This window comes from Phascolarctos cinereus, unplaced genomic scaffold (assembly GCF_003287225.1).
Source record: "Phascolarctos cinereus isolate Bilbo 61053 unplaced genomic scaffold, phaCin_HiC Scaffold_3;HRSCAF=262, whole genome shotgun sequence".
NCBI classification, from domain to species: domain Eukaryota; kingdom Metazoa; phylum Chordata; class Mammalia; order Diprotodontia; family Phascolarctidae; genus Phascolarctos; species Phascolarctos cinereus.
The window spans coordinates 170,627,538-170,652,663 of NW_027555736.1; the positions used below are offsets into that span (position 1 = coordinate 170,627,538).

A 25,126-nucleotide genomic window follows, 5' to 3' on the forward strand; every position below is an offset into this window, starting at 1 on the left:
ATCCAGAAGCGTGGAAAATCACATTCACCTGAACATACGCATTCCCAAATATGAGGAGGGACACTAGTTTGTATCATTCCTCAATATATCTCTTGTAAACACAGATAAACCAATACACATGGATGCAGCTCAGCAAACTAATGGGTTTCAGTCCATAGCCTCCAATCTTGTTTCCCTCCTATCTCCAACTTCCTAGTGTCTCCTTTTCCTATTTTACCTCCTTCTCAGGCCCCACTTCTACCACCACCACCCCCCCTAAGCATTTTGCAAAGTATAAGACACAAAGACTTCTGGGTAGTTTCCCTCTCCTGGGAACTTGCCACCTGCCCTATTTTCGGCCCAGGCAAGGAGGCCTTTTTGAGATTAAGTATTTACATATGTAGATCAGGGAGTTAGCTCCTTTCCCCACCCCACCCCCCTTTCCCTCTTTCCCGAATTTCTGTCTTTGGCTATTTATTCTTTCCTTTCCTGACCATACCTGTCTCAAGTTTTTTAATGAAAGAGAAGCATGAAGTGGCCCAGGTGGTTGTGACTGGGAAGAGGGAATCCTGAGAGAAAAAGTGTTGAAGGGATAAGAGAAAGATGAGCTAAGTTATGGAAAGTAAAGACAGGTTTTGAGATAGGTATAGGGAGAGATAGCATAGCAATTTGAACCAGGCCTCAGGTACTGCTGGAGCACAATGGAAATAGCACTGATTCTGGACTCAGAATATAGGTTCAAGTCCTATCTCTTACTTAACACCAATAAAAAATTGGGCAAGTCACATCATCTCCGGGAACCTCAGTTTCCTCATCTGCAGAATGAGAGGGTGGGAGTAGATGACCTGTAAGGAACCTTCTGGCTCTGAATATATGAAGGTTTTGTCCCAGCTGCTAATGCCTTTCTTTTTAAGATGACATTCCATTTACTTTGAATTTATATCCCCTGTGAATGTGAACTGGAGAGGACCCCAGAAGTCATTAAATTCAGATCCACTCCCACCCCCTAGATTTTACAGATGAAGAAACCAAGACTCAGATATTTAAGTCTCTTGTCCAAGTCATACAGGCAGTGGCAGAATAAGAATTCCAGTAGAATCCAAATCTCCAGATTTGGCTCTCCTTCCAAAGCACATTTGATTCTTACCAATTCAGGATCCTGTGATTAAAGGGGCACCCTTCAGGCAGGGAAAGTAAAGAGGCTGATAGACTGTTAGATATTCTAAGTATGCAGATACTCTAGTATGCTATGAAAAGGGCAGCTAGATGGCACAGTGGATAGAATACTAGGCCTGGAGTCAGGAAAAATCATCTTTCTAAGTTCCAATCTGGCTTCAGAAACTTACTGGCTGCATGACCCTGGACAAGTCACTTAACCCTGTTTGCCTCACTTTCCTCATCTGTAAAACAAGATGGAGAAGGAAATGGCAAACCACTCCAGTATATTTGCCCAGAAAACCCCAAATGAGGTCACAAGGAGTTGTACACGACTGAACAACAGTTCTACGAAAGGATGGAGTGAGAGTAAGATCATAGGATCAGGGACCTTACAGGTAATCTAGTTCATCCCCTCATTTTACAAATGAGAAAACTGAGGCTGGAAGGAGGTGAAGTGACTTGTCATAAAGGTTTCTGAAGGTGGTAAGGAGCAGAGTTATGAATCACTCTGGTTCTCTTGATGCCAAATCCAGTGTCCTTTCCACTGTATCAAATTGCCTCATTTAGGGAAGAGAAAAAGAAGAGGAAATCCTTGCCCTTGAAGAGTTTATGATCTAGATGCTTGGAACATCCCTGCCCAACACACAGACCTTTCTTCCTCCGTTTCCCAGCTTCTGTCTTTATTTGCATATCCACTGCTTAGTGGGAAAGAAAGGGAATGAGTACACGGGAAGATGAAGGAAGAGGATGAGAAGAGTGGATGAGAAAAAGGCAGAGGTGGTAAAAGAGATGCCAGCTAAGAGTTTGAAGAAATTTTTGTAGGTAAATAAACGTTAAGCAAATGAGACAGGATCTCTGGATTTCGTAAGGGCCTGTCACAAATGGAGAGCTGAGGGATCTGTATCCATTCAGTATGAAGTTCCTTTTGTGGCCACTAGGGAACAGTCCCATCTCTTTTCCTGAGAAAAGGTTGGGCTTGGAGGATTATTCTCAAGGGGAGCCATTAGACACCCCATGGGGGTGGCGGGTGGGGCAGTAGAAGCTCATGGTGTCTGGGGGGGAGGGTCCTGGCCTATTCTAGGGTCAGGCTTTTCCTAGCTCCTTAGTAAATCATGGCATCTCTTCCTCCCATCACTACTGTTCTTCCTTTATTGTTTCTGGGTCTTTCTTTGCCTCTCAACATGCAGCCTTTCAGCTAGCTTGACTCTCTGGTTTTCAGAACCTCTCTGTGTTGAGTACGTAGCCTCAAATTGTCATCTATCTGTTTCTGTATCTCCTAGCATCTAAGTCTTACTTATTCATAATGTCTATTTATCTCAGTGACCCTCTGGGTCCTAGTATCTGTCTCAGTGACTATATATGTATGTATGTCTCTAATCCCCTGAGTCTGTCTGTATTTTATGGTTTCCGTGGCTGTTTCTTTTTCTCCCTAGATCAGTGAGTATCTCTGACTGATTCTCATTGTGTTCTCTGTTCCTGTTTCCAGAATAAGGCATCAGGAGTTGCAAATTATTTTCTATTTACTGGAGAAGGTGCCATTCGCCTCCTGCTTCCTTCTAGAGAAGGGCATTTACTGCTTAGTGACTATGAGAGGTGGAATGGGAAAGAGACCCTGGTAGGGCAATTATATACTCCTTGTCCATGTCTCTGGACTTCCATACCTAGCTTCCTTTCCAAAGGAATGACAAGGAACCCACAAATAGGAAGAAATTAGAAAAAAGATACTTCCTAAGAGGATTCCTTCTATCCCCATATCTTTCTTTCTCCCAGGTGGAAGAAAGAGGGTGGCTAGGGACTTGGAAGGATATGGGTAGAATGAGAAAGCTCTGAAGAATGAGAGACTTTGAGGAACTGGAGATTTATCTAACTAGATCATATACCCACTGCTCCCTCAATTCTCTCCATCCTTCCCTCTGCTCCAGGTCTCCCTCCTCCCATCCCCCTCTGTGGCAGCAGCCGTGTAATTTAAAGCTCTCTCTGTCGCCTCTAATGTGATCCTCTCGTTTTATTGACTCTCTCTGCCGTCTGTGGCGCCCCTTCACATCAATCTCTTCTCTAATCATACCACTGCCACTGCTTTCTCAGTCTTTCTTTGCCCCTCTCTCTCCCATTGGTCCTCCAAAGACACTCACTCCTCTCTTCCATCCATTCCCTTCACCCAGGACACTCCCATCCACCCGACTCCTGACCGTACTCCCTAAGGCTTCCTCATCTTTCTGTTATTTTTGCACTCTTGATCCCACTCCAACAGAGACAGTCCTGAGGCCTTCAAAGAGTTGCCTTGTTTGTCCATGTGCAATCCAAGATATGCCCTAGAGTAGAAAAGAAGCCCTTAAGACCCAGGAACAGGTAGACAGAAGGTAAAGGAAGAATTCCAATAAGACAGAGCATGAGTGAGCATTAAAGAGTGAGTCTGAGGTCCAACATTTATCTGTTTATGCTTCTCCTCCAAAAATATATCAGGAGGTTGGGGTAGGATGGCATAGAGAAGGAAGAGAGGGAAAGTAAGAGATGAAAAATCATTGCTCTTCCTGAGCTTTAGTTGGAAGATGATGCAGATGAGGAGAGAACCCCAGGGAAGAGGAAAGGGGGAGGAGATGCGGACTAGGAAGGTGAAGGGGGGGAGGAATGCACTGAGGCAGAGATGAATTTGCAATTGAAATTATTTCCAGGGGAGGAGAAGGGATTGAGAAGAGATTTGCAATTTTAAACAGCTTGCCTACCAACAACCCTTTGCCCCTTTGGCCTCCATCTCACCCAGACACCAGGCCAAGACTGTAGGACTCCTTTAGCCAAGATGGGGAGCACACTGCTCACTTTTCAATTCTTGAGAGTCCCACCCAAGAGTTGTTGAGAACATCAATAGGGTTTGTGGGCTAAGGTCAATATTTCTCACTGGATAGTACTGGGAACAAGTCAGGAGTAGGACTGTTATTTCCTCCTGGGTAAAGCCTACCTGTGTGCTAGCTGAAGCTGAGGAAGTCCAGGGTAAAGTAGACTTACTAACGTTGGCAAATGGACTTTGACACCCTGTCTTTGAGGAGTTCCATAAAAGTTCTAACTTGGTAGGCTCCTTCACCCACCTTGGGAACAGTTCTGCCCTCTGTCCATGGTCTCCTTTTTCCTTCCCTGCCCTTACCTCTTCCCCTCCCCATACTCTGCCTTTCCTAGGTGCATAATTGCATATTCATTAGCATGCTAATCCAGCCCCATTCAGAATTCCTTAATGTCCCTGATGTCATACCTGGCTGCCTCCCTCTACCCCCCCCACCCCGTTGCCCCACCCAAAAAAGTGTGGAGGATAGGGTCCAAAAAGGACCATACCTAAGATCTCATCCCTAATCTAGGAGTTCGAGAGGTGAAAGTTAGCTATCTAAAGAAGAACTTTTGTAGTTCCAGTATCCCCTGGCAAATAAAGCTCTTCTTACTATCTTTCTTCTTCATTCTGAAACATGTCTGGCTTGGGGTCTCTCTGGCTTTACTGTGGATACTGAAGGTTCAGGAGTTTGGAATTACCAATAATCTAGAGTTGGAAAAAGTTAATGTAGAATTTTTGAAATGCTGAGAACATAAGGGGAAGCTCAATATGTTGGTAATGGGAAAAGAAATTTTCCCTGCTGGTAAACTTGTGACAGGGTATAAGTAATACTAGACCAGGACTTTGCTGATCTGGTCCGAAGTGTCTCAGTGGGACTCCCTTTCTTTGATCGTGGGCTTTTATATCCTGTCACTTTTATAAGTGATGTGGCAAGAAGATACCCTCCCCACTTCTTTTTTTCCCCTAGAGGTCAGAGGTAGCTAGAGCCTGGAGCTGATAAGCTTTTGACTTAGAATTCAGTAAGTTTCTGCCATTAATTCTCAGGACCTGTAGTAGCTCTCATAAGCCCTGGGGAGATGGTAGTGGTTTGAGTACCAATAGAAATCAGCCCATGTTCTGTCTTTGGCAAGTAGACCACAGGTTGCCAACCCTTGGTATACTGTAGGAGGTCCAGCCTGGGGAAATGAGCTCTGATAATGTAAAATATCCTGAGGCTCTTTCTCAAAAATAAGATCTAAATACACACAGATATGTGTCTTCCCCCATCCATCTCACTTCCATGTTCTCTCATCTTTTCTATCCACATCCTGTCCCTCACCAAAACCTCTCATCTTTCTTTCAGGGTGCTGGCTGTCACGCTGAGATGACCCCCCAGTGCTCCTCCGTCTGCCATGGCCACCCTTAACTCACTTTCCACTGCTAGCAACACCTCTACCCCTGGTCATAATGCCCCGTCCCCGCCTCAGGACCCTTCTTCTGGCACATCCTTCGAACCTGCCACCAAAGATCCCCCCACTGCTGCCACCACTGACAGCATGAGGCCCTCAGAGCCTGGGGGGCACCAGCTTGAGCCAGGCTGTGGCCTAGTCCCACCAAAGGAGACCAGGAAGCATCCACTGGAACCAGGCTGTGGCCTAGTCCCACCAAAGGAGCTTGGAGCAGAGGAGGAGGAGGAGGATGAAATACAGGAGGAAGAAGCAGGGCCCCCTCCCCAGGACCTGAGTGACCACCTGCTCTTCACTGAAGATGGTACCGTCTATCTCCTGGCTGAACTGCCTCTCTCTGGCAACAGTGAGCTCCTGTTACCAAAGGGCTTCCCCTGGGGTGAGTCAGGGAGCGAGGAAGAGTCCAGCCTGCCTCTCCGAGTCTGCCCATCATCCACTCACCTCACTGTCCTCCATGTCCAACATGGTTTTGACCGCATTCAAGGCTTTAGCTCTTCTGACCAAATTCTGCCCCATAATACCTCAGCGCCACCTCCGGCTGCCTGCGAGGGAGGGGATGGAGCCTTCCGGAGCTACCGGCCGGCCCCACTCCCCCCTAGAGATCCCAAAGATGGCCCCACAGGGAGTGGGGATGGAGACCACGGGGAGCTCTTCTGGCTCTGCTTGTTGTGCCGCCTGGGGTTCAGTGGGCCCAAGGCTTTTGTGGCTCATGCTCAGTCTCATGGGGTAAAGCTGGTCCCAGTTCAGCACCAGAGCCTGCCAGGCTGCCCAGCTGTAATACAAGAGGGGAAAGAGGGGTCCACAGTGCTTGTCAGTTTTCTGGAACCAAAAATCTCTCCTGGCCCCCTGCCCACCGCACCCCTCAGCAATGGAGCAGTGGGTGGAATGGTGAATGTAGCCCAGGATGGGGATAGCCCCCTTGAGGCAGGAAACCAAGGCCCTCCACTGCCCCTTGAGGAAGACATGGTCCCCAGCCCACCTTCCCCACCTGCCACCCCAACTGCCTGGGACCCCAACCCAACCCAAGCCAAAGAATCGCCAGTGGCAGCAGGCGAGGCAGGGCCAGATTGGTTCCCTGAGGGGCAAGAGGAGGATGGGGGACTTTGTGCCCCACTCAACCAAAGTTCACCCTCCCCCAAAGATGGGGGGGCTCTCCCGGCCCGAGCTGACTCACCTGAAGATCCCAATGACCTACCCCGGCCCTATCGGCTGGCTGATGACTATGCCCCAGCCCCACCGGCCTTCCAGGGTCTCAGTCTCTCCAGCCACATGTCCCTGCTACACTCTCGAAACTCCTGTAAGACACTCAAGTGTCCCAAGTGCAACTGGCACTATAAGTACCAGCAGACCCTTGACGTTCACATGAGGGAGAAACACCCAGAGAACAACAGTCACTGCAGCTACTGCAGTGCGGGAGGGGCACATCCCCCGCCTTGCCAGGGGCGAGAGCTACAACTGTGGCTATAAGCCGTACCGGTGTGAGGTCTGCAACTACTCCACCACCACGAAAGGGAACCTGAGCATCCACATGCAGTCTGATAAGCACTTGGCCAACCTCCAGGGTTTTCAGGCTGGCCCAGGAGGTCAGGGGAGTCCCACCGAGGCAGCACTTCCAGCCCCAACTGGGGAAAAGGAGCCCCAAGGCCAAGTCTTCCTGGCAGTGCAAGGTATGCAGCTATGAAACCAACATTTCTAGGAATCTTCGCATCCATATGACCTCAGAGAAGCACATGCAGAACGTTCTGCTGCTGCATCAGGGGCTGCCTCTGGGGCTGCCTCCTGGGTTGGTGGGACCAGGCCCCCCCCCACCTCCTGGAGCGACCCCTGCTAACCCCCCTGAGCTGTTCCAGTACTATGGGCCACAGGGACTTGGCCAGCCACCAGCCCCTTTGCCTGGTCCAGGGCTGAGGCCAGACAAACCCTTGGAGGCCCAGCTACTCCTCAATGGCTTTCATCACCTGGGGCCACCCACCCGGAAATTCCCCACTCCTGGTAAGATTCCCCTATTTGGTTCCCTATTTTTTTTCCTTTTCCCCCATCTCTCCATCTCTCCCTTCCTACTCTCTAGCCACTTCTGTCCTTTTCCAACCTCCCTGCCCCTTCTTCTCTTCCCAGTGTCATCTTCCCCTTTTCTGGTGTCACCTTCATGCTCACATTAATCCAGTTTCTAGCCCAGTACAAGCCCATTGCTCCCCTTGACCTGCCTGCTTCTCCCTGTTCTCTAGCCCCTGGCAACCTTTCCCCAGAACCCCGCCTTCCCCCAAGCCAGCTCTTGGGGTCCACCATGGATGGCCTGCCCACCTCACCCCCACCAGATGACGACCCATCGCTGAAAGTGTTCCGATGCCTGGTGTGCCAGGCTTTCAGCACAGACAGCCTAGAGCTGCTACTGTACCACTGCACCCTGGGCCGAAGCCTCCCTGAAGCTGAGTGGAAGGAAGTGGCTGGAGACACCCATCGCTGCAAACTCTGCTGCTATGGTACTCAGCTCAAGGCCAACTTCCAGCTCCATCTCAAGACCGACAAGCACGCCCAAAAGTACCAGCTAGTGGCCCACCTGAGGGAGGGCAGCGGGGGCGCTCCTGCGCCAGCCCCCCCTTTGGGGGAGGGGGCTCCCTATGGGCCAGTCTCTCCCCTACACCTTCGCTGTAACCTTTGTGACTTTGAGACCAACAGCAAGGAGAAAATGCAGCTCCACGCCCGGGGTGGCACACATGAGGAGAACAGCCAAGTCTACAAGGTTAGTAGTGGGGGAAGGAGGAGAGGGAAACATACAGTGACAATCCCAGGGCAAAGAATAAGGGCAGTGGATAGAGGTATGAGGAAAGAAGATGAAGAGGTACAGGGTGGGAGAAAATTATCAGACAGAGAGGCAGAGAGGGCAACAGAAGGAAAAGAAAAGCTAGGGATACAAGAAGGTAAACATTCAGGTGAGGACCTATGCCGAGAGACTAGAAGACAGTGGAGTCAAGGAAGGATGGAGCTGTGGATAGGGGACAGAGGGAAAGATAAAGGCGGTGGCCACAAAATGGGAAAAGAAAGGATTAAAAAAACAAGGACAGAATCTAGGGAAGGGGAGAGTTTTCACTAGAGAGGTCTTGTAGGGGCTAGAAAGGGGGATTGGAGCTAGAGAAGGGCCTTCCTTTGAGGGTGGGCAAGGGAGGACATTAGGATTTGGTGCTTATCTTCCAGGCCTAAACTGTCTCCTTTCCTTCCAGTTCCTGCTGGAGATGGAAGGGTCAGAAGCAGGAGTGGAATTGGGACTTTACCGATGTCTTCTGTGTGCATGGGAGACACCTTCCCGATTGGCTCTGTTGCAACACCTTCGGGCACCTGCCCACCGAGATGCCCAGGCCCAGCGTCGACTTCAGCTGCTGCAGAGTGGCCGCGTAGCTGAGGAAGGAATCTCAGCCCTTCAGAGCATCCTGTGCTTCAGCCATGGCCAGCCCAGAACTTCTGGTAAGGATGAGTGGGGATGGGGAGCAGGAGCTGTGAACAGAGGAAGAGAAAGGGTGGGGCACAGCTATTTGGGATAGGGACCGGGTGCTTTTATGGAAGTAACAGAGAAGCATGGGTGGCACAGCCAGGGAAATGGGTGTGTGGTGGGGCAAGGGAGCAAGAAGATAAAAGGAATTATGGGTAAAGGAGGCAAGAGAGGCTCAGAGGAAAGAATGGGAACGTCAAAACAATAGGGGCTCGAGAGCAAGGAGTGTTACAGGGTAACACCGCAGGCACGGGAGGGAGGATGTAAAGGAAGAGAGGGCTGTGGGGTTGCTAGGTGGAGGGCCAACAGTTGAGGAATTGCGGCAGAAACACTTTCTTACTTATAACCGGAAGCCAGTTTCCTAGCAGCACTAGGGGAGGAGTTGGGGGGAGTGGGCTGGACCTCATGAGGAAGGAGAAAGGGATAGAGTTTAATGGTTTCCTGAGGGTAATGGGAACTGTAGGAAGGGACACGCATTGGGCCTCTGGTCCACGCAACACAATCCTGGTAGAGGAAGAGGTTTACATACAAGCTTTCCAAAATCTCCCCCTGCCTTTCGGCCAAGCTCAGGGCCTTGAGTGGTGCCCTACTGTGTCCTCAGCCTCAGTTAAAGATAGGGGCCATAGTTACCACAAGCTAAATGAAGGGAAGATGAGGTCAGAAGGGCCATGGGTGGTGGGCTCTCCAGAGACAAAGATGGGCAAGGGCACTGGCAGCAAGAACCAGGGAACGGGCTACATTGACTGGTGCTAATTGAATTGCCAATATGCTGGCTGGAGTTAAGTGCCGGAGGGGCTCGGATCAATAGCTAACGATCTTGGCGCAGGGCTGAATGGAGTTAAGGAACTTTAACACTTTAATTAGGCCGCCAACGAAAATAAATTCCTACACGTCTGTCAATTCTTTCTCCCGTGGTAATCTCTTCTCCAGGCCCAGCAGCCCCTGCTTTGTGTTTTCTATCTGCTACTTCCTGAAATCACCCCGTCTCAGAACCTTGGCGTTTCCACAGTTCTTTGCCCGATCCAATGTTCCCGCCCCCCCCCCATCATTACAGAGGGAGGTACAGAGTGGAATGGGGAAGAGTCAGGAGTTAAACTCCAGGCCTGGCTCTGCTACTGATGAGCCATGTGACCTTGGGGAATCACAGCAAGTCCCGTTTATATAATCTGTAAGGGTGTACAGAGCGCCTTGTGAGGGAGGTAGTGTGGGCTCTTCTACATGAGGAAATGGAGGACAGACAAGGAAGGAGGCTTCCCTGTAATCACACAATTAGTAAGTGTCAGGGGCAGGTGCTGAATCCATCAGTCCTTTCTTATCCTCTTTCTACTATACTAAAGTCACTTTTCTCATCTTCAGTTTTCTTATCCACAAAAGGAGGGGGGTTAGATTAATTGATTTTCCCACTCTAAAGTTCTGTGATTCTTCTTCATCCCTTCCCAGTCCTCACACCTTTTGTTTTATAAAATTCCTCCATTCTCCTAACCACTTTGACGTTATTTGCCCATTGGTTTGTCCCAAGCTTGTCCAATTTATTCCACCTTTCTTTTCCCTCCCCTTTCCACTTGACCCTTGCCATCTCATTAAGTTGGTTTTTCTCTCCTACTCCTGTACAGGGAAAGGTCCTATCACTGCCCATATAGAGCTACCCACTACAGAGAACACTCAGAACAAGGCCCCACCACTCGGTGAGTTGCTCGTACCCTCCCCTCTCCCAAATCACCCCTCCTCCCACTAGCCCCACAACCAGGACAGTCTCGAAGCTGTACAGCAGCTGGTCCCTCCAGAGGAGAATTCTGGACCTTGACGGGAAAGACCACTTTCAGACGGAAGAGCCAAGAAATTAGTGGAAGGGAGGGAAACTGGGTTTGGGGTGAACAAGAGAAGGCTGTGTGATGGTACCCCTTCAGCCTTGTTGGGGTTTTGCCATTTCTCCCCTTTGGATCCTGACTCCGCCCTTGGCCTAAGCAAAAAGAGACGTGTTCTCTGTGGCCCCTGTAGCCATCTGTAGCCTACTTTCACAAATATGAACATGTCTCTACTGGAGACAACCCAGCAGCCTTTGTGACAGTCATTTCTAGGGAAGGAGGCAGTGCTAAAAGAGGTCCTGCTATACATTCAGGAGTAGGGATGGATGGGAGAGTGTGTGTGTGTGTGAGCATGCAGAGGTGTTTCTCTTAAATGAGATATCTGTAAAGTGCTTAGCACAGTGCCTGGCACATAGGTGCTATATAAATGCTTATTCTCTTCTCCCTACCCTTCCCTTCTGTACTACACTAATCCTAAAGGTGGTGGGAGGATATGAAAAAAAAAGATAAATAAAATAAACTGGGTTTCCCACCCTCATTCTGAACCTCTTTTCCTTCAATCCTCAGCTTCTGAAGAGGCAGAAAATAGGACTGGCCCTTCGGGGGACAATACCAACCAAACTGTGGTCAGAATTGGGATGACTGGAAAGGGTCTGGTGGGGAAGGTGGCTTTATTAGGGAATTACATGATTGAAAAGGCAGAAGGAGGAATTCTAATCTGTATAGAGTTCTACAGAAAAGGAATTATAGGCCAAGAACAGACTCACACTCTTTAAATCAGTGGTTTTATTTCCATTAATATGTTCACATACAATAATACTAGCTAACATTTACATAAGACTTTAGTTTACAAAATCCTCTCACATACAGCATAAGATCAACTGCTTTTATTCAGCCACAGCCAGAGAAAAATCTAGAGTTATAATGGCCTTAGATATGAAAGAGTAAAGCGAGATGAGAGGGAAAAGGTAGAGATAGCTGAAGGGAGAAAGTCTATGAGAAGCTGACCTGGGATTCAGGGGTGGGGGAAGAGGGAGAAGGGGGGAAAAAAAGCAGGGGGGGAGGGGAAATGAAGGGGAGAAGAGCTATCAGAGGCTGAGGGAAAGGGATTCCCAGCCTCCAGGGAAGAGTCCTGGATCACATTCTTGGGGCCCTGAAGTCTTCTCTTCAGGTATTGTCCTGGCATCACTTTCCTCTCCTTCCTGGGGAGGGAGAGGCGGGAGGAGCCCCAGAGAATGGAGGCAGGCATAGGGAGGCTTTGGGGGCTGTATATTTAATATGGCTTCTCTTGATTCCAGAAGTAAAAGAGGGAACATGAGGAACAAAGCTGCCATTTCTCCAATTTGAATCTGAACAGATCTAAATTTTAAACAGCTCTCTAGCTCCCCAGAGCAGGCAGACCCCCCCATAGTGGTGACTGCTATATCCCAGGGCAGGGGTAGCAACGGCAGATGCAATGTCGTGGTCACTTTTGCTATGTCCAGCAGGTCCAATCCCTGGCCTTCTTAATTGGGCTTGGTACAGTGAGAACGAGGGGTTGGCTCAAGGTCTCCCCACCTACTTGTGCCTTTCCCTCGAGGCATCTGCCCACCACTTCCCAGTCACCAAAAAGCAAATAATCCAAGTGATGCGTTCTGCGCTGTATGAGCAGAGGTAGGCCCAGGCTTTGGGAGCACAGGCTTGATACAGAGAATGGAGACCTATTGCCTAGTACAGTGCTAGGCACTTTGATGACAGAAAATGAGTGGAATCTCTCACTGCTTCATCGTACAAACTGTACATACAGAGCTCTCACCCTGTCTTCCACCACCTCCATTTCCACTCCCCTTTCCCCGCCCCTTCAGAGGGGGAGGAGTGGATGGAAGGGGGGACCTGAGCCAGAGGGAGGAGGCCAGGCCTGGGCCACTGGCCACTGGGGGAGCTGTGGTGTTTGTTTACCCAAAAAAAAAAAAAAAGGAAGAAGGAAAAGAAAGAGTGGGAGCTGAGCCGATACGGAGGGAGGATGAGTGGGCTCCGAAACAGGCAGGTATGGCCTCCTTCCTGGAACAACTCTGGCTGCAGCAAGTGCTGAAAGGACAATGGGCAGGGGCAGGCCATGCTTCAGGGTTGGGAAAATGCGCACAGGGCCTAAGAGGAGAGAGGCCAGAGCCAGGAAGAGAAAAGGAGAGGAAGGTGTAGGCGTGGGCTGGGGACAGGAGGAGAAATCCAAATTAAGTGGGGCTACCAGGAAGGGGACTTGCTGGGGGGGGGGCAGAGGGAGATGGAAAGAGGAAGACAAGCCTAGAAGAGAGGAAATAAGAGAAGGTCGAGAGCAACAGGAAAGTAGAGTATGGAGGAAGAGCAGGGAGAAAGGGCAAACAAAGAGGGAAGGAGAGTGAAGCTTAAAGCAGGCCTCAGTCCCTGCCCCCAGGGAAGGAGCAGGGAGGTGCCAGCTCCCTGAGCCCCTGGACAGCTGTGGGCTGAAGGTTTTTTTGTGATATCTTCCTGTAAGGTTTTCTCATAAGCTCATAAAGCTCTCTCAGTGATCTACCCCAAAGGGCTCTGAGGTTCTAGGTTTATTAGCCCAGGTATTCTCAGGACGTGAGAACTCCTGCCTTCAGGTTAGCTTTTTCACAGAGCAAGGAGCCCAGCAGTGTATTCTCTCCTTCCTTATGCCCTTCCCACTCACCTATCCCATCCACCCAGGTGTACTGCTGTCCATACTGCAGCTTCATCAGCCCTGCCAACGAGCAAGTACAAGCCCATACCATATCCCAGCATGCCGTGCAGCCCAAGTACCGGTGTCCACTGTGCCAGGAGCAGCTGGTGGGACGTTCTGGTCTTCACTTCCACCTTAGCCACCTGCACAATGTAGTACCTGAATGTGTTGAAAAACTACTTCTGGTGGTGAGTGCCAGGCAAGAACCCCTGGGAGTCCAGTGCCTTCTTTTCCACCCCTAACACTGCCATGCAGGAAGGGAAAAAAGATGCATTTTGGGGTGCTGGGATGGGGAGGGTAATAGCACGCCTCACCTTTCCCTCTATAGTAATTAGTTGATCAGCAGGCTCATCCTTCTCTTTCTAGCCTGGGGGCCACATCCCCCCCCCCTTGTGTACTTCATCTTACCATTGAAATGAAAAATCAATATCTGCCCTGACTGATTTTGACTGATTTTGAGGTCACTTCTACATTGGGGGTAGAAAACAAACCTGATGAAGGGCCCAGGCCAAGGCAGGAACTGGACAGGCACTAGAGAGGAGGTTGACCCTTTGGAGGTGGGAGGCAGGCAGGAGTCTTGGGTGGAAGGGTTGGAACTATCTGGACTCTTTCCTTTTTTAGGCCACAACTGTGGGAATGACCTTTTTGACCAAAGTGCTGCCTGGGACCAGTATCAGTCCCATAGGGGATAGCCCTGAACTTCCAACTCCTGGAACTGACCCAGTATCCACTGGAGACTCGGCAGTGGGTAAGGGAAAAAGCAGCGAGTTTGGGAGATAGCTGGTAGGGGGAGGAGGTCAAGGGTGTATGAATTGAGGAGATAAGATTAAGGGGACTAGAGTTGGGGGCTGATGTAGCCTTCATTCTACCCTAATCCATTTCTCTCCTTCCTTAGGAGAAGGTCCCAACCTGATCCCAGAAGTCAGTCCAGACCCCCTCCCAGAGCCTCCTCTACCTCCAGCTGAGGCCCCTGACAAACCTCTGACAAGCCCTGAAAAGCCCCTTTCTCCGGCCCCTTCCCCACTCCCTCAGCCTGACCCCCAGACTGAAGAAGCATCCCCTACAATACCCACAGCAGAAGAGGAAGATGGACCCACAGGGGAGTCTCACCCAGTAGAGCCAACCCCTGCTGATGCCCGACATCCCCTGTCCTACCGTAAGACCACCAACTTTGCTCTAGACAAGTTCTTAGATCCCGCCCGGCCCTACAAGTGCACAGTATGCAAGGAGTCTTTCACCCAGAAGAACATCCTCTTGGTACATTACAACTCCGTCTCCCATCTGCATAAGATGAAGAAAGCTGCCATCGACCCCTTGGCCCCAGCCAGAGGGGAAGGTGGTGCGCCCCCAACGGCTGCCACTGCCACAGACAAACCCTTCAAGTGCACGGTCTGCCGCGTCTCCTACAACCAGAGCTCTACCCTGGAGATTCACATGCGGTCAGTCCTGCACCAGACGCGGTCCCGGGGAGCCAAGGCTGATGCCAAGGCTGAGGGACCAGAGAGGAGCCAGGAGGAGTCCAAGGAGGCTGAGCCTGAGGGGGTGGGGGGCACAGAGAAGAAGGCATCTGAGCCTGGCAGCTTGGTTTCTGGGCTGCCCTTCCTGTCCCCACCACCACCACCCTTAGACCTACACCGCTTCCCAGCCCCTCTTTTCACTCCCCCAGTGCTGCCCCCGTTTCCCCTCGTACCAGAGTCTTTGCTCAAGCTCCAGCAACAGCAGTTGCTCCTGCCCTTCTACCTGCATGACCTCAAGGTGGGGCCCAAGTTGGCACTGGCAGGGCCCACCCCTGTGCTATCACTACCACCCACCACCCCACCACCCCACCACCCCCCCCCAAGGCTGAGCCAGCAGAGCGGGAACAAGAGCGGCCCCCAGTGGCCGAGGAGAGAAGCGAGGCAGGGCCTTCCTCCCCACCCTGCCAGCTGCCCAATGAGGCGGCCAGAACGGCAGCCAGGGCCCTGCTGGAGAACTTTGGCTTTGAGCTTGTGATCCAGTACAATGAGGGGAAGCAACCAGCACCGCCACCCCCGACCCCACCCCCTCTTGAGGCCCTGGGGAGCGGGGACAAGCTGGCTTGTGGAGCCTGTGGGAAGCTCTTCTCCAACATGCTTATCCTCAAGACCCACGAGGAACACGTCCATCGTCGCTTCCTGCCCTTTGAAGCCCTTAGCCGCTATGCTGCTCAGTTTCGAAAGAGCTATGACAGCCTGTATCCACCCCTAGCAGAGCCTCCCAAGCTTTCAGATGGTCCTACGGACCCATCTGCTCCCCCCCTCTGCCCACCCTTCCTGGTGCCTGAACCTGAGGCTGGGGGCAGCCAGCCCACCGAGGAGCACCTCCGGCCAGGAGGACGCTGGCCCCAAGAAGAGGAAGACTGTGGGAAGAGTCCCCTTCCCCCACCTGCTCCTACAGGCCGCCGCTTCTCCCGCACAAAATTCACTGAATTCCAGTCCCAGGCCCTGCAGTCCTTCTTTGAGACCAGTGCCTATCCCAAAGATGGGGAGGTGGAGCGGTTGGCGGGGCTCTTGGGCCTGGCCAGTCGCGTGGTGGTGGTGTGGTTCCAGAATGCTCGGCAGAAGGCCCGAAAGCATGCAGGGGATGGGGGTCCAGTGACAGCCATGGGAGCGGGGGCAGGATCCTCAGCCTGCAAGCGCTGCCACACCACCTTCTCTTGCGTCTTTGAGCTGGTTCGGCACCTCAAGAAATGCTATGATGACCGGCCACCGGAAGAGGAGGAAGAGGGGGAAGAAGAAGAAGAAGCAGAAGAAGCAGCAGCTGAGGAAGAAGAACCAGAGGAAGAGCAAGCCCCAGAACCCCCAGCTGGCCTGGAGGCTCCAGCACCAGGATCTCCAGAGGGAGAAGACCTCTGCTCGGCAGAGACCGCCAAGCCAGCAGAAAGAGAGACAGAGGGGACAGCCCCAGCCTCCCCCTGCCCAGCCCACACCTGCGACCAGTGTGCTGCTTCTTTTGCCAGCCAGGACCTCCTGAGCAGCCACCAAAGACTCCATTTTGTGCCACCAGTGCCACCTGGTGCCCCTCCACACCTCTTGGACCTGCCCCTGCTAGTGTTTGGTGAGCGTGGGCCCCTGGTGCCAGGGCCCCCAGCCTCAGGACCTCCTCTCAAACGCAAGCATGAAGAAGGCAGCCTGTCACCAACAGGAAGTGAGGCTGGGGGACCTGGGGAGGGCGAGCCACCTCGAGACAAGCGTCTGCGTACCACCATCCTGCCTGAACAGCTGGAGATCTTGTACCGCTGGTATATGCAGGACTCGAACCCGACCCGCAAGATGCTGGACTGTATCTCTGAGGAGGTGGGGCTCAAGAAGCGGGTGGTGCAAGTTTGGTTCCAGAATACCAGAGCCCGGGAGCGGAAGGGTCAGTTTCGAAGCACTCCTGGAAGTGTGTCCAGCCCAGTCATCAAGACCCCTGCCCCACCAACCCCTGTCCCCTTCCCAAAATTTGGTCTCTTAATGGGCAAAGGGGAAGATGGAGTAGGAAGGGAGGTCTCCAAGCGAGAAGCACCCACTGTCCCCTATGCAACAGCCTCTCCTACTGCTGGCCCTGCAGCCTTTCTGCCACCTGGCAGAGAAGCTAAGGAGGCCAGTGCCACCTCATCAGATGCTACCCCAACACCCCCACCACCTCCCCCGCTCCCTGAGGAAGAGGCACCAGAAGAGCCGCTCAAGGCATCTCCAGAAAGTGCGGTCTGCAGCCCGTCAGGAGGGGACTTGAGTGACTCATCTGCTTCTAGCCTGGCTGAGCCAGAGTCACCTGGTACTGGGGGTGGGGGTGGCGGTGGGGCCGGCAGTGGGGCCGGGACCCCTGATGGTCTAGGACAGCGGCGCTACCGGACCCAGATGAGCAGCCTGCAGCTGAAGATCATGAAGGCCTGCTATGAGGCCTACCGCACTCCAACCATGCAGGAGTGTGAAGTGCTCGGAGAAGAGATCGGGCTTCCAAAGAGAGTCATCCAGGTGTGGTTCCAGAATGCCCGTGCCAAGGAAAAGAAGGCCAAATTACAAGGGGTGGGAGGAGGTGGGGGAGGCAGCAGCAGTGAAGGCCCCATGGGAGCTCCCCGAACTGACTGCCCCTACTGCGATGTCAAGTATGATTTCTATGTCTCCTGCCGGGGCCATCTGTTCTCCCGTCAGCATCTGGCCAAGCTGAAGGAGGCCGTCAGGGCCCAGCTCAAGAGTGAAAGCAAGTGCTATGACTTGGCTCCTGCCCCTGAGGCTCCCCTGGTCCCTAAGGCCCCTCCACCCACCACGACTGCCACGCTCCCCCTAGGGGCTGCCAGCACTCTGCCTCGCCTGGCCCCTGTGCTCCTATCTGGTCCTGCTCTGGCTCAACCCCCACTGAGCAGCTTAGCCCCCTTCAGTTCAGGTAAGTGGGGAGGAAGGGGCTGCCTCCCTCTGACCTCAGCCCCCTCCTAAGTGCCCTCTTCCTCCTCAGTCTGTCTGCTCCCTTTCCCTCTGGGCTTCCCTGCCCACCTCTACCCTGTTGTGCCCTTGTCCTTTGATCCCACTTCTGGGGCAGAGGGGAAATGTAACTCACTGGTTCCACAGGGAGCGAGGGTAGAGCATGCAGCCCCCTATACAGGCCAGTGGCAAACTGGGATTCTGGTGGGGAGGAGACACCACCATCAGTGGCCTGCCCTGGCTTCTTGCTTAACCCCTTCTCTCCTTCCCAGGCCCCGCGGCTTCTTCGGGCCTCATCAGCCTTGCTGCTGCCGCCTCTGTTTTGCCAGCTACTACAGTCGTCCAGCCCAATGCAGCTCGCCCCTTACCTCAGAGAACAGAGCAAACCAACTCCACTGCAGTGGCCCCTGCTCCAGGGCCTCTTGCTGAACCTTCGGGGGACGATACCCCCGATGAGCGTAAGTGTGCTGCCGCTGGGGTCACCGCTTCCTCTACTGACGCCCTCAAGAACCTCAAGGCACTGAAGGCCACGGTACCCACCCTACTAGGGGGCCAGTTTCTGCCCTTCCCCCTGCCAACAGCAGGGGGGGCTGCCCCCCCAGCCGTCTTTGGTCCACAGCTCCAAGGGGCCTACTTCCAGCAGCTCTATGGTATGAAAAAGGGGCTATTCCCCATGAACCCCGTGATACCTCAGACCCTCATTGGGCTGCTCCCCAATGCCCTCCTCCAGCCACCACCCCAGCCCCCTGAGCCTGCGGCCACAGCTCCCCTGAAGCCACCAGAGCTGCACCTCCCCAGTGAGGGTGATCCCGGGGAAGCTGATGAATTGCTAGCAGGTACCACTGGCATTTCCACCGTGGATGTGACCCACCGCTACCTGTGCCGCCAGTGCAAGATGGCATTTGAGGGGGAGGCACCTGCTGCTGCCCACCAGAGGTCCTTCTGCTTCTTTGGAAGGGGTCCTGGGGCTGGTGTGCCCCCCCCTCTCCGAGTACCCATCTGTACCTACCACTGCCTGGCGTGTGAGGTGCTGCTCAGCGGGCGGGAGGCCCTGGCAGCACATCTGCGCTCCTCAGCGCACCAGCGCAAGGCGGCCCCTCCTCCACCCCCAGGAGGCCAGCCAGTCACCAACGCCACGGCTTTTGCCAAAGAGGAAGCAAGATTACCTCACACGGACTCCAACCCAAAAACTACTTCTACCTCTACACTTCTAGCTTTATAAACAGAGAAACCAAGATAGGGGAAGAGAGAAGGGCTCTTCAGCTCTTCCTGCGTACCCCAAGGGGTTCCTGGTGGGAGCTCAAACCCCCCCCACCCATACCCCATGGCTCTGCCCATCCTGGGGGAGTCTCCAGACTTCAACCCTCAATGGGCTTCATATACCCCACCTCCAGCAGTGTCCTGCCTCCTCCCCCCAACACAGACACATAACCTGGCTCCTAGACTCCCTACAAACATACCCCTCTCCACCCTCATTCTTACATGTACACTTACACAGCCTGCTTCCCCACATATACACACACACACCCCTTCCGTCCTCACGTCCTGCCTTCCCCAACATTTTCATGGTCTCCAAAGGCCTCCTGCTTCTTCCCCACTATGTCCCCAGTCACATGCACCTGTCCAACTCAAGTCCTCCTGTACTGTGCTACTGACTGAGAAACGCCAAAAAGAGAGAAAAAAGAAAACCCAAGAGGACGAAGGGGGAAGGAAAAAAAATATACCACTCTCCTTTCCCCTCTCCCACCTCCTTCGTCCTGAGTGCTACACCGGTCACATTGCAAGCTCCCACCTGGCCAGCACCATCATTGGGGCCCAGGATGGGTAGGAGCCTTGGAACTCTAACCAAACAAGAGGTGGGGCCAGGAAGAGGGGTTCCCTACTCCCCCGTCTCCCCTCCCTCTCCAGCAGGGGAACCTATGTAGCCTGGACTCTTGAGGAAGCCGCTGCCAGGAACCCCTGTGCCCCTCTCCTTCCCACACCCCAGAACTGCAGTAACTTATTCTCAAAGGCTTTAAACACAGAGATCCTCTCAGCAGCCGTGGGCCAGCCCCTGGTCCCAGGCCTGCTACCATTGGGCCCAGCCTCCGGGACCCGGTGCCGCCCACCAACGGCAAATCCAAAGTTCTTTAAAAAACTGAGACACACACACAACCAAAAAAAGAGCAAGAGAGAGCGTACGCACGAGAGAGAGAGATGGAGAGACCAGAGGAATGAACTAAAGAAGAAGAAGAAACTTGAAAAACACAGAAAACCCAACAGAAAACCCTTCCACCTAACAAATTGTTTGTGTCAATGTTTTGGTTCTTTAGACTTTAAAAATTCTCTTGTGTTAAGGGCTGTTTTTTAAACCTCCCCATTTCTTTGGAAGAGCCCATGGTTTTTGCCCCTGAAATGGTTGTTGAGCGCCTCATGGCACTGAGAATAATGTCACCCTAGCTTTCCGCCTCCCATCTTACAGACACTGTATTTAAGAGGAAAGGTAAACTCCCAACATGCTGTAAGAAATTGTTATCACCAAAAAGCTCTTTCCCAGAGATAGAAGAGGGACTCTTGGAAACCCTGTCCAGAAAATGTGGATGGGTGTGACAGATTGGTTTGTGAATCCTAGCTGTCCTTTCCTCCAACCTGTTTTACTTCCTGCCAAAACCTCAACTCCTGTTACTACTTCTTGATACCTCTCCCATAATCCCTACTCCCTGAAGTACCTCCTTCTCCATCCTCTTTCTTTCCCCTTCACACACTATCTCCAGGTCTTTACACTCCTCCCTTCACAACACACCACAGCCTGTATCTTCCATTGCTCAGCAGCTATTCAGCTGTCAAGGGGAACTTAAAGGTGTTAGAATATGCCCATCAGACCACAGGGACCTGTTGCCCAATTGAGGAGGCTATTAGGAGAATAAATGATGGCTTAAGCACAAGACAGGAGCTCCTCTCCTTAAAATGGATAATTTTTATAAGCTAACATGGTGGTGAGGGACCAAGAGGCAGATGGTAGGTCTTGGTAAAGGAAAAGTCCTTACCTATAAACTTTTTGGGCCTCCTGATTTTCTTCTATCCCTCCTCCTGAGTCTCTGCCCCTTTTCTTGTCCTCTGTTCTAACACTTTTCCTTTCTTCTGTACCTCCCACTTAACCGTTCAACCCTCCCCCCAATTAAATCCATCCTGCAGTTTAGGTTTTCCAGTCAATTAAAATTTCCATGCTAAACATCAGAGTTATGGCTATGTAGAAAAGAGACAACGAAGGGGAGGGAAGAGAGAGGAGAGAAAACCTAGCTTAGTCCTAGAATCACCACACAATCTCATGTTCACATAGTGCTCTATAATTTACAAAGTGCTATCCTCTCAATAACCCAGTCATATTTGGTGAGTTTCCCTTCCTGCCCCAGAGTCAGTCACCACAACCCCAGTGAAATTGGAGGGGCAGAATTAGTTACTCTGATGATGCCAAAAAAATACCAGCTACCAATTTAGGTAGCAAGAGAAGAAGCGACCCACTTCCAATTGGTCCGTGCTGCTCTTGCTATCTTCTTTCTCTGCCTCCCTCTTGCTCCCCTTCCAACCTCCTCTCTCCCATTGAAATTCCATGTATAAAACTATTTTCTTAGCAGCATGTGTATGAGGAAAGAGGCTTTTTAACTCTGTGCTTTATGGGAATGTGACTTGTGTATAAAGGTTGAAAACAAAAACACAGGAAAAAAGAATAAGAGGAAACATTTTCAAAACAAAACCAAATCTGGCAATTGCCTGGTATGGAGTGATGAGGTGTGGAGTTATTTGAAACCGCTTGTGGGTCCCTCACATATGTTAGACCCTTCCAATTGGAGAGGCAGGATGGTTGGAATTTGGATGGAAATCTTTACCCATCACGTAGACTCCTGTGGGTATGTGCATGCAAACACAGATACACTGACCTGGAAAACACGGGGGATACAAGTATGGTCACTACTTGTAATGGGCTGGCTCTACACTAGGCCAATCACACTCATCTAGATCCCTTGTGCCAAAAAAAAAAAAAAGCCTAACCCCACTGAACTGAGTAAATCAAAGGGGCAATTGTTCTTCTCACTTTCAGACTGGTACCACTCCCATCCAATCCCTTTTTCAAACCAGAAGTCCTCTGATCCAGCTCCAGCAGGCTAGCCTGTTGTGCAGATAATGGCATCAGGCCATTTTTGTAAGACGCTGGAAGGCAGAAGTAGCCTGCTTGAGGTGAGTGCCACTCCATTCCAAGTCCCCTGGAATGATGCCAATGTGACTTTCCTTTATTCAGACTCAGCCCTCATCTGGTTCCCAGATCCATCCACCTTGAAGTCTTTGTGCATTTACACACAGATCTACCTATAAGCGAGCCTTCAATTTGCTTCTCTACCTGATCACCAGTTAGATTAAAACACCTGACCATGTGTCAGCTTAGAGAGGCCAGACCACAAAGGGGACAAAGTCTAATGGCTTCTGAAGAACTCTAAAGAGTCCTGGAGGGGCGTCCAGACTTTGGTTTTAGTTTAGCTATTGTAGCTGGGGGAGTGGTAATGGTTTTGACTGATTTCCCTCCACCAAGCCAATTGTGCACGAAACTAGACAAGGATGTGGCATGAGGTGCTAAAAGGATGAAGTGATCTACAGTGTTTGAGGTTAAGGATAAAAGTATCCGGCAAAAGGAACTAAGAAATATGTTCTCTACTCCGGACCTTGGAATACACCCACCCAAAATCTAGAGACGTGCACACTTGAACAAAGAGAGCCTCACTCAGACATACACACAATGCTGCTCTCCAGGAAACCAACAGCCCACCCCAATTCTTTCTTGTGTGCCTTAACCACCTCCTCTCAGTCCTTGGTTGCTCTTAATTTCAGGTCTTGTATGTCTCTGGTAATCCAATCTGATTTCAGTTTTCAACTCACATACCAAGATTCTTTCCTATAATCATGGACATGCTTATTTGTCTCTATTAAATAGAGACTCACCTAGAAGTATATAAATTATGCCTGAAGTTAGGGAAGCAGTTTGTGTGCACTGGTAGCATTCAAGGAACTTGAAGAATGAAAAAAAAGACCTGTATATACAAACTACTGTATCAGTTCACAAGCAAGAACTACAAAGACTTTCATTCCCACATAGACAACCCCAGAGACATAGACCTACACTTCTATATTCTGATGCAAACAAACACTCAGAGACACATTCATTCCCAACAGACAATGATGGGAGTAACGGAATCATAGAAATCACGGATTAAATGCCAGGAAAGGGGTGACTGAACTGGGACATCAACATAGCCAGGAAGGGAGGAGTAAGGATCTCTGGCTGGTAAGAGAATTTGGGTCTCATTCTCTGAGTATGACTGACACAAGCAAGAATACCCAGAGGAGACTTCAGAGGGAATTGAGAGAGAACTTGTTAAAGACCAGATAGGGATCTGAGAGGTAGCTTCACTATCTCTCCTCTCACTCAATTCTAACCCCTCTGAAATCAACTTCATTCAACTGAAACTACTTCCAACTTCATTCAAGAGAATCTACCCTCTCTAAAGTTACCAATGATCTCTCAATTGCCAAATCTAATGGCTTTTCTCAGTCCTCAATCTTCTTAACCTCTGATGTCATCAATCAATCTCTTCCAGATATTTTCTCCTCTCCTATGTTTTCATGGCACTGTTTACCCCTGGTTTTTCCTCCTGTGTCTGTTCCTCAGTCTCCTTTGCTAGATCTTCCTCCAGGTCACCCTAGTCACCAGGGCTGTCTCTTAAAGCTCTCTCCTTTACCCTTTCCTTTTCTCCCTCTATACTCTCTCTAGGTGATCTCATTAGCTCTCCTGGGTTCAATTATCATCTCTAAACAAATGATTCCTAGACCTACATATCTAGGCCTAATCTTCCTCCTGAATTCTAGTCTTTTGGAAATCTGGAATAGGGTGTCATATAAGCATCTCAAAATCACCATGTCCAAACGGAGCTCATTACTTTTGTCCCCAAAACCCTCCCCTATTGCCAACTTCCCTATTCCTGTCCAGGACACCGCCATCCTCCCTGTTTCTTAGGCTTAAAATTTTGGTATCATCCTTTCCTCCTCATTCACTGGCACCCCTCATATCCAATCTGTTGTCAAATGATGTCATTTTTACCTTCACATGTCTACATCTCTCCTCTTCCCTTATCTCTAATCACACAGCCACCATGACAGACAGTTCAGGTCCTCATCTCTACTTGCCTGGACAATAGTCTTCTGGGTGGCTGACCTACCTCAAGTGTCTCCCCATTCCAGTGCATCCTCCACTCAGCTACCAAGGAGCCTCTTAAAGCACAGGTCTGACCATGTCACTTCTACTTAGTAAACTCCAGTGGCTTCCTACTACTGGGATCAAATATAATAAATCCTCTCTTAGATTTTTTAAAGCCCTCCACAACCTGGCTCCTTCCTACCTTTCCAGTCTTTCCTAAACTTTAGTCCCCTCCACATGTTCTGTGATCCACTGGTCTTCTAGCTATTCCTTAAACATGGCACTCCATCTTTCAACTCTGTACCTTCTCATTGACTGTCCCCATGCCTGGAATATTCTCCTTCCTTACCTCTGTCTCCTGGCTTCCTTTAAGACTCAGTTCCAATCCCACTACCTGCAAGAGGCTTTTCTTAGTTTCAACCTCTACCTCCCTTCCCAACAACAGACACACAGGTCTACCTTCTACTTGCTCTGTCTATATCTTGTATGTACATATTACTTGCATGTTGCCTCCCATGTTAGAATGTGGGCTTCTTGAGGACAGGGACCGTTTTTGCCTTTCTTTGCATCCTCAGCATTTAGCACAATGCCCGGCACATGGTAAGCACTTAACAAAGTACTTAACACACCCAAAATGGCAAAATAGGGCTAGATCTGCAAGGGCATTTCTGTCAGGGGTTGAAGACAAAGATGTCACCAGAGGCAGGGATGAAAGTTCTTAAAATATGAGAAGCAATAAGCTTCCAGGAGAGGTTAAGCTTTAAAAACTAAATGTCATTTCTAGGGAACAGAGGAAAAAGGTCCAGAGTCAGGGAGACCAGTTGTCCCAAAGAGGGAAGATTCTGCCCTTAGTGTCATCCGGACTATTGCCCATATATATTGTATCAGGAGAGTTGAGGGAAGCTCAGATGCAGAAGGGCAAGGGAATGATCATTTGCAGAAAACTTAAATTGTGAACCCTGACTTTGACATGGGACCAACTCTTGAAGGTCAAGGGAAAAACTAGGAAGTGATCACAAGAGAAGAGGTCTATATGATGATGTCTGTGCAGTACAGGAGGCCAAGAAGCTCTGTAAGAGGACCACCTCATTCCTT

The 25,126-nt window shown here is 50.9% G+C and overlaps 1 protein-coding gene and 1 long non-coding RNA gene across 2 annotated transcripts; one reads left to right on the forward strand and one right to left on the reverse strand.

Moving 5' to 3' along the window:
* The first annotated feature begins 1,245 nt into the window (after positions 1-1,245).
* On the forward strand, positions 1,246-20,144 carry ZFHX2 (zinc finger homeobox 2). The gene is given in 13 exon segments (XM_020965859.2): positions 1,246-1,959; positions 5,298-6,825; positions 6,827-7,036; positions 7,038-7,392; positions 7,626-8,140; positions 8,619-8,859; positions 10,498-10,569; positions 11,257-11,315; positions 13,375-13,575; positions 14,009-14,135; positions 14,283-15,206; positions 15,209-17,773; positions 18,081-20,144. Coding segments are annotated over 12 exon segments (7,698 nt in total). The 5' UTR covers positions 1,246-1,959; positions 5,298-5,346; the 3' UTR covers positions 19,031-20,144.
* LOC144456319 (uncharacterized) lies at positions 11,458-14,014 on the reverse strand. Its single transcript, XR_013485374.1, has 2 exons — positions 13,879-14,014; positions 11,458-13,530 (listed from the first exon to the last, which is right to left on the reverse strand). It is a non-coding gene; the product is annotated as an uncharacterized LOC144456319 (long non-coding RNA).
* Positions 20,145-25,126: the final 4,982 nt, after the last annotated feature.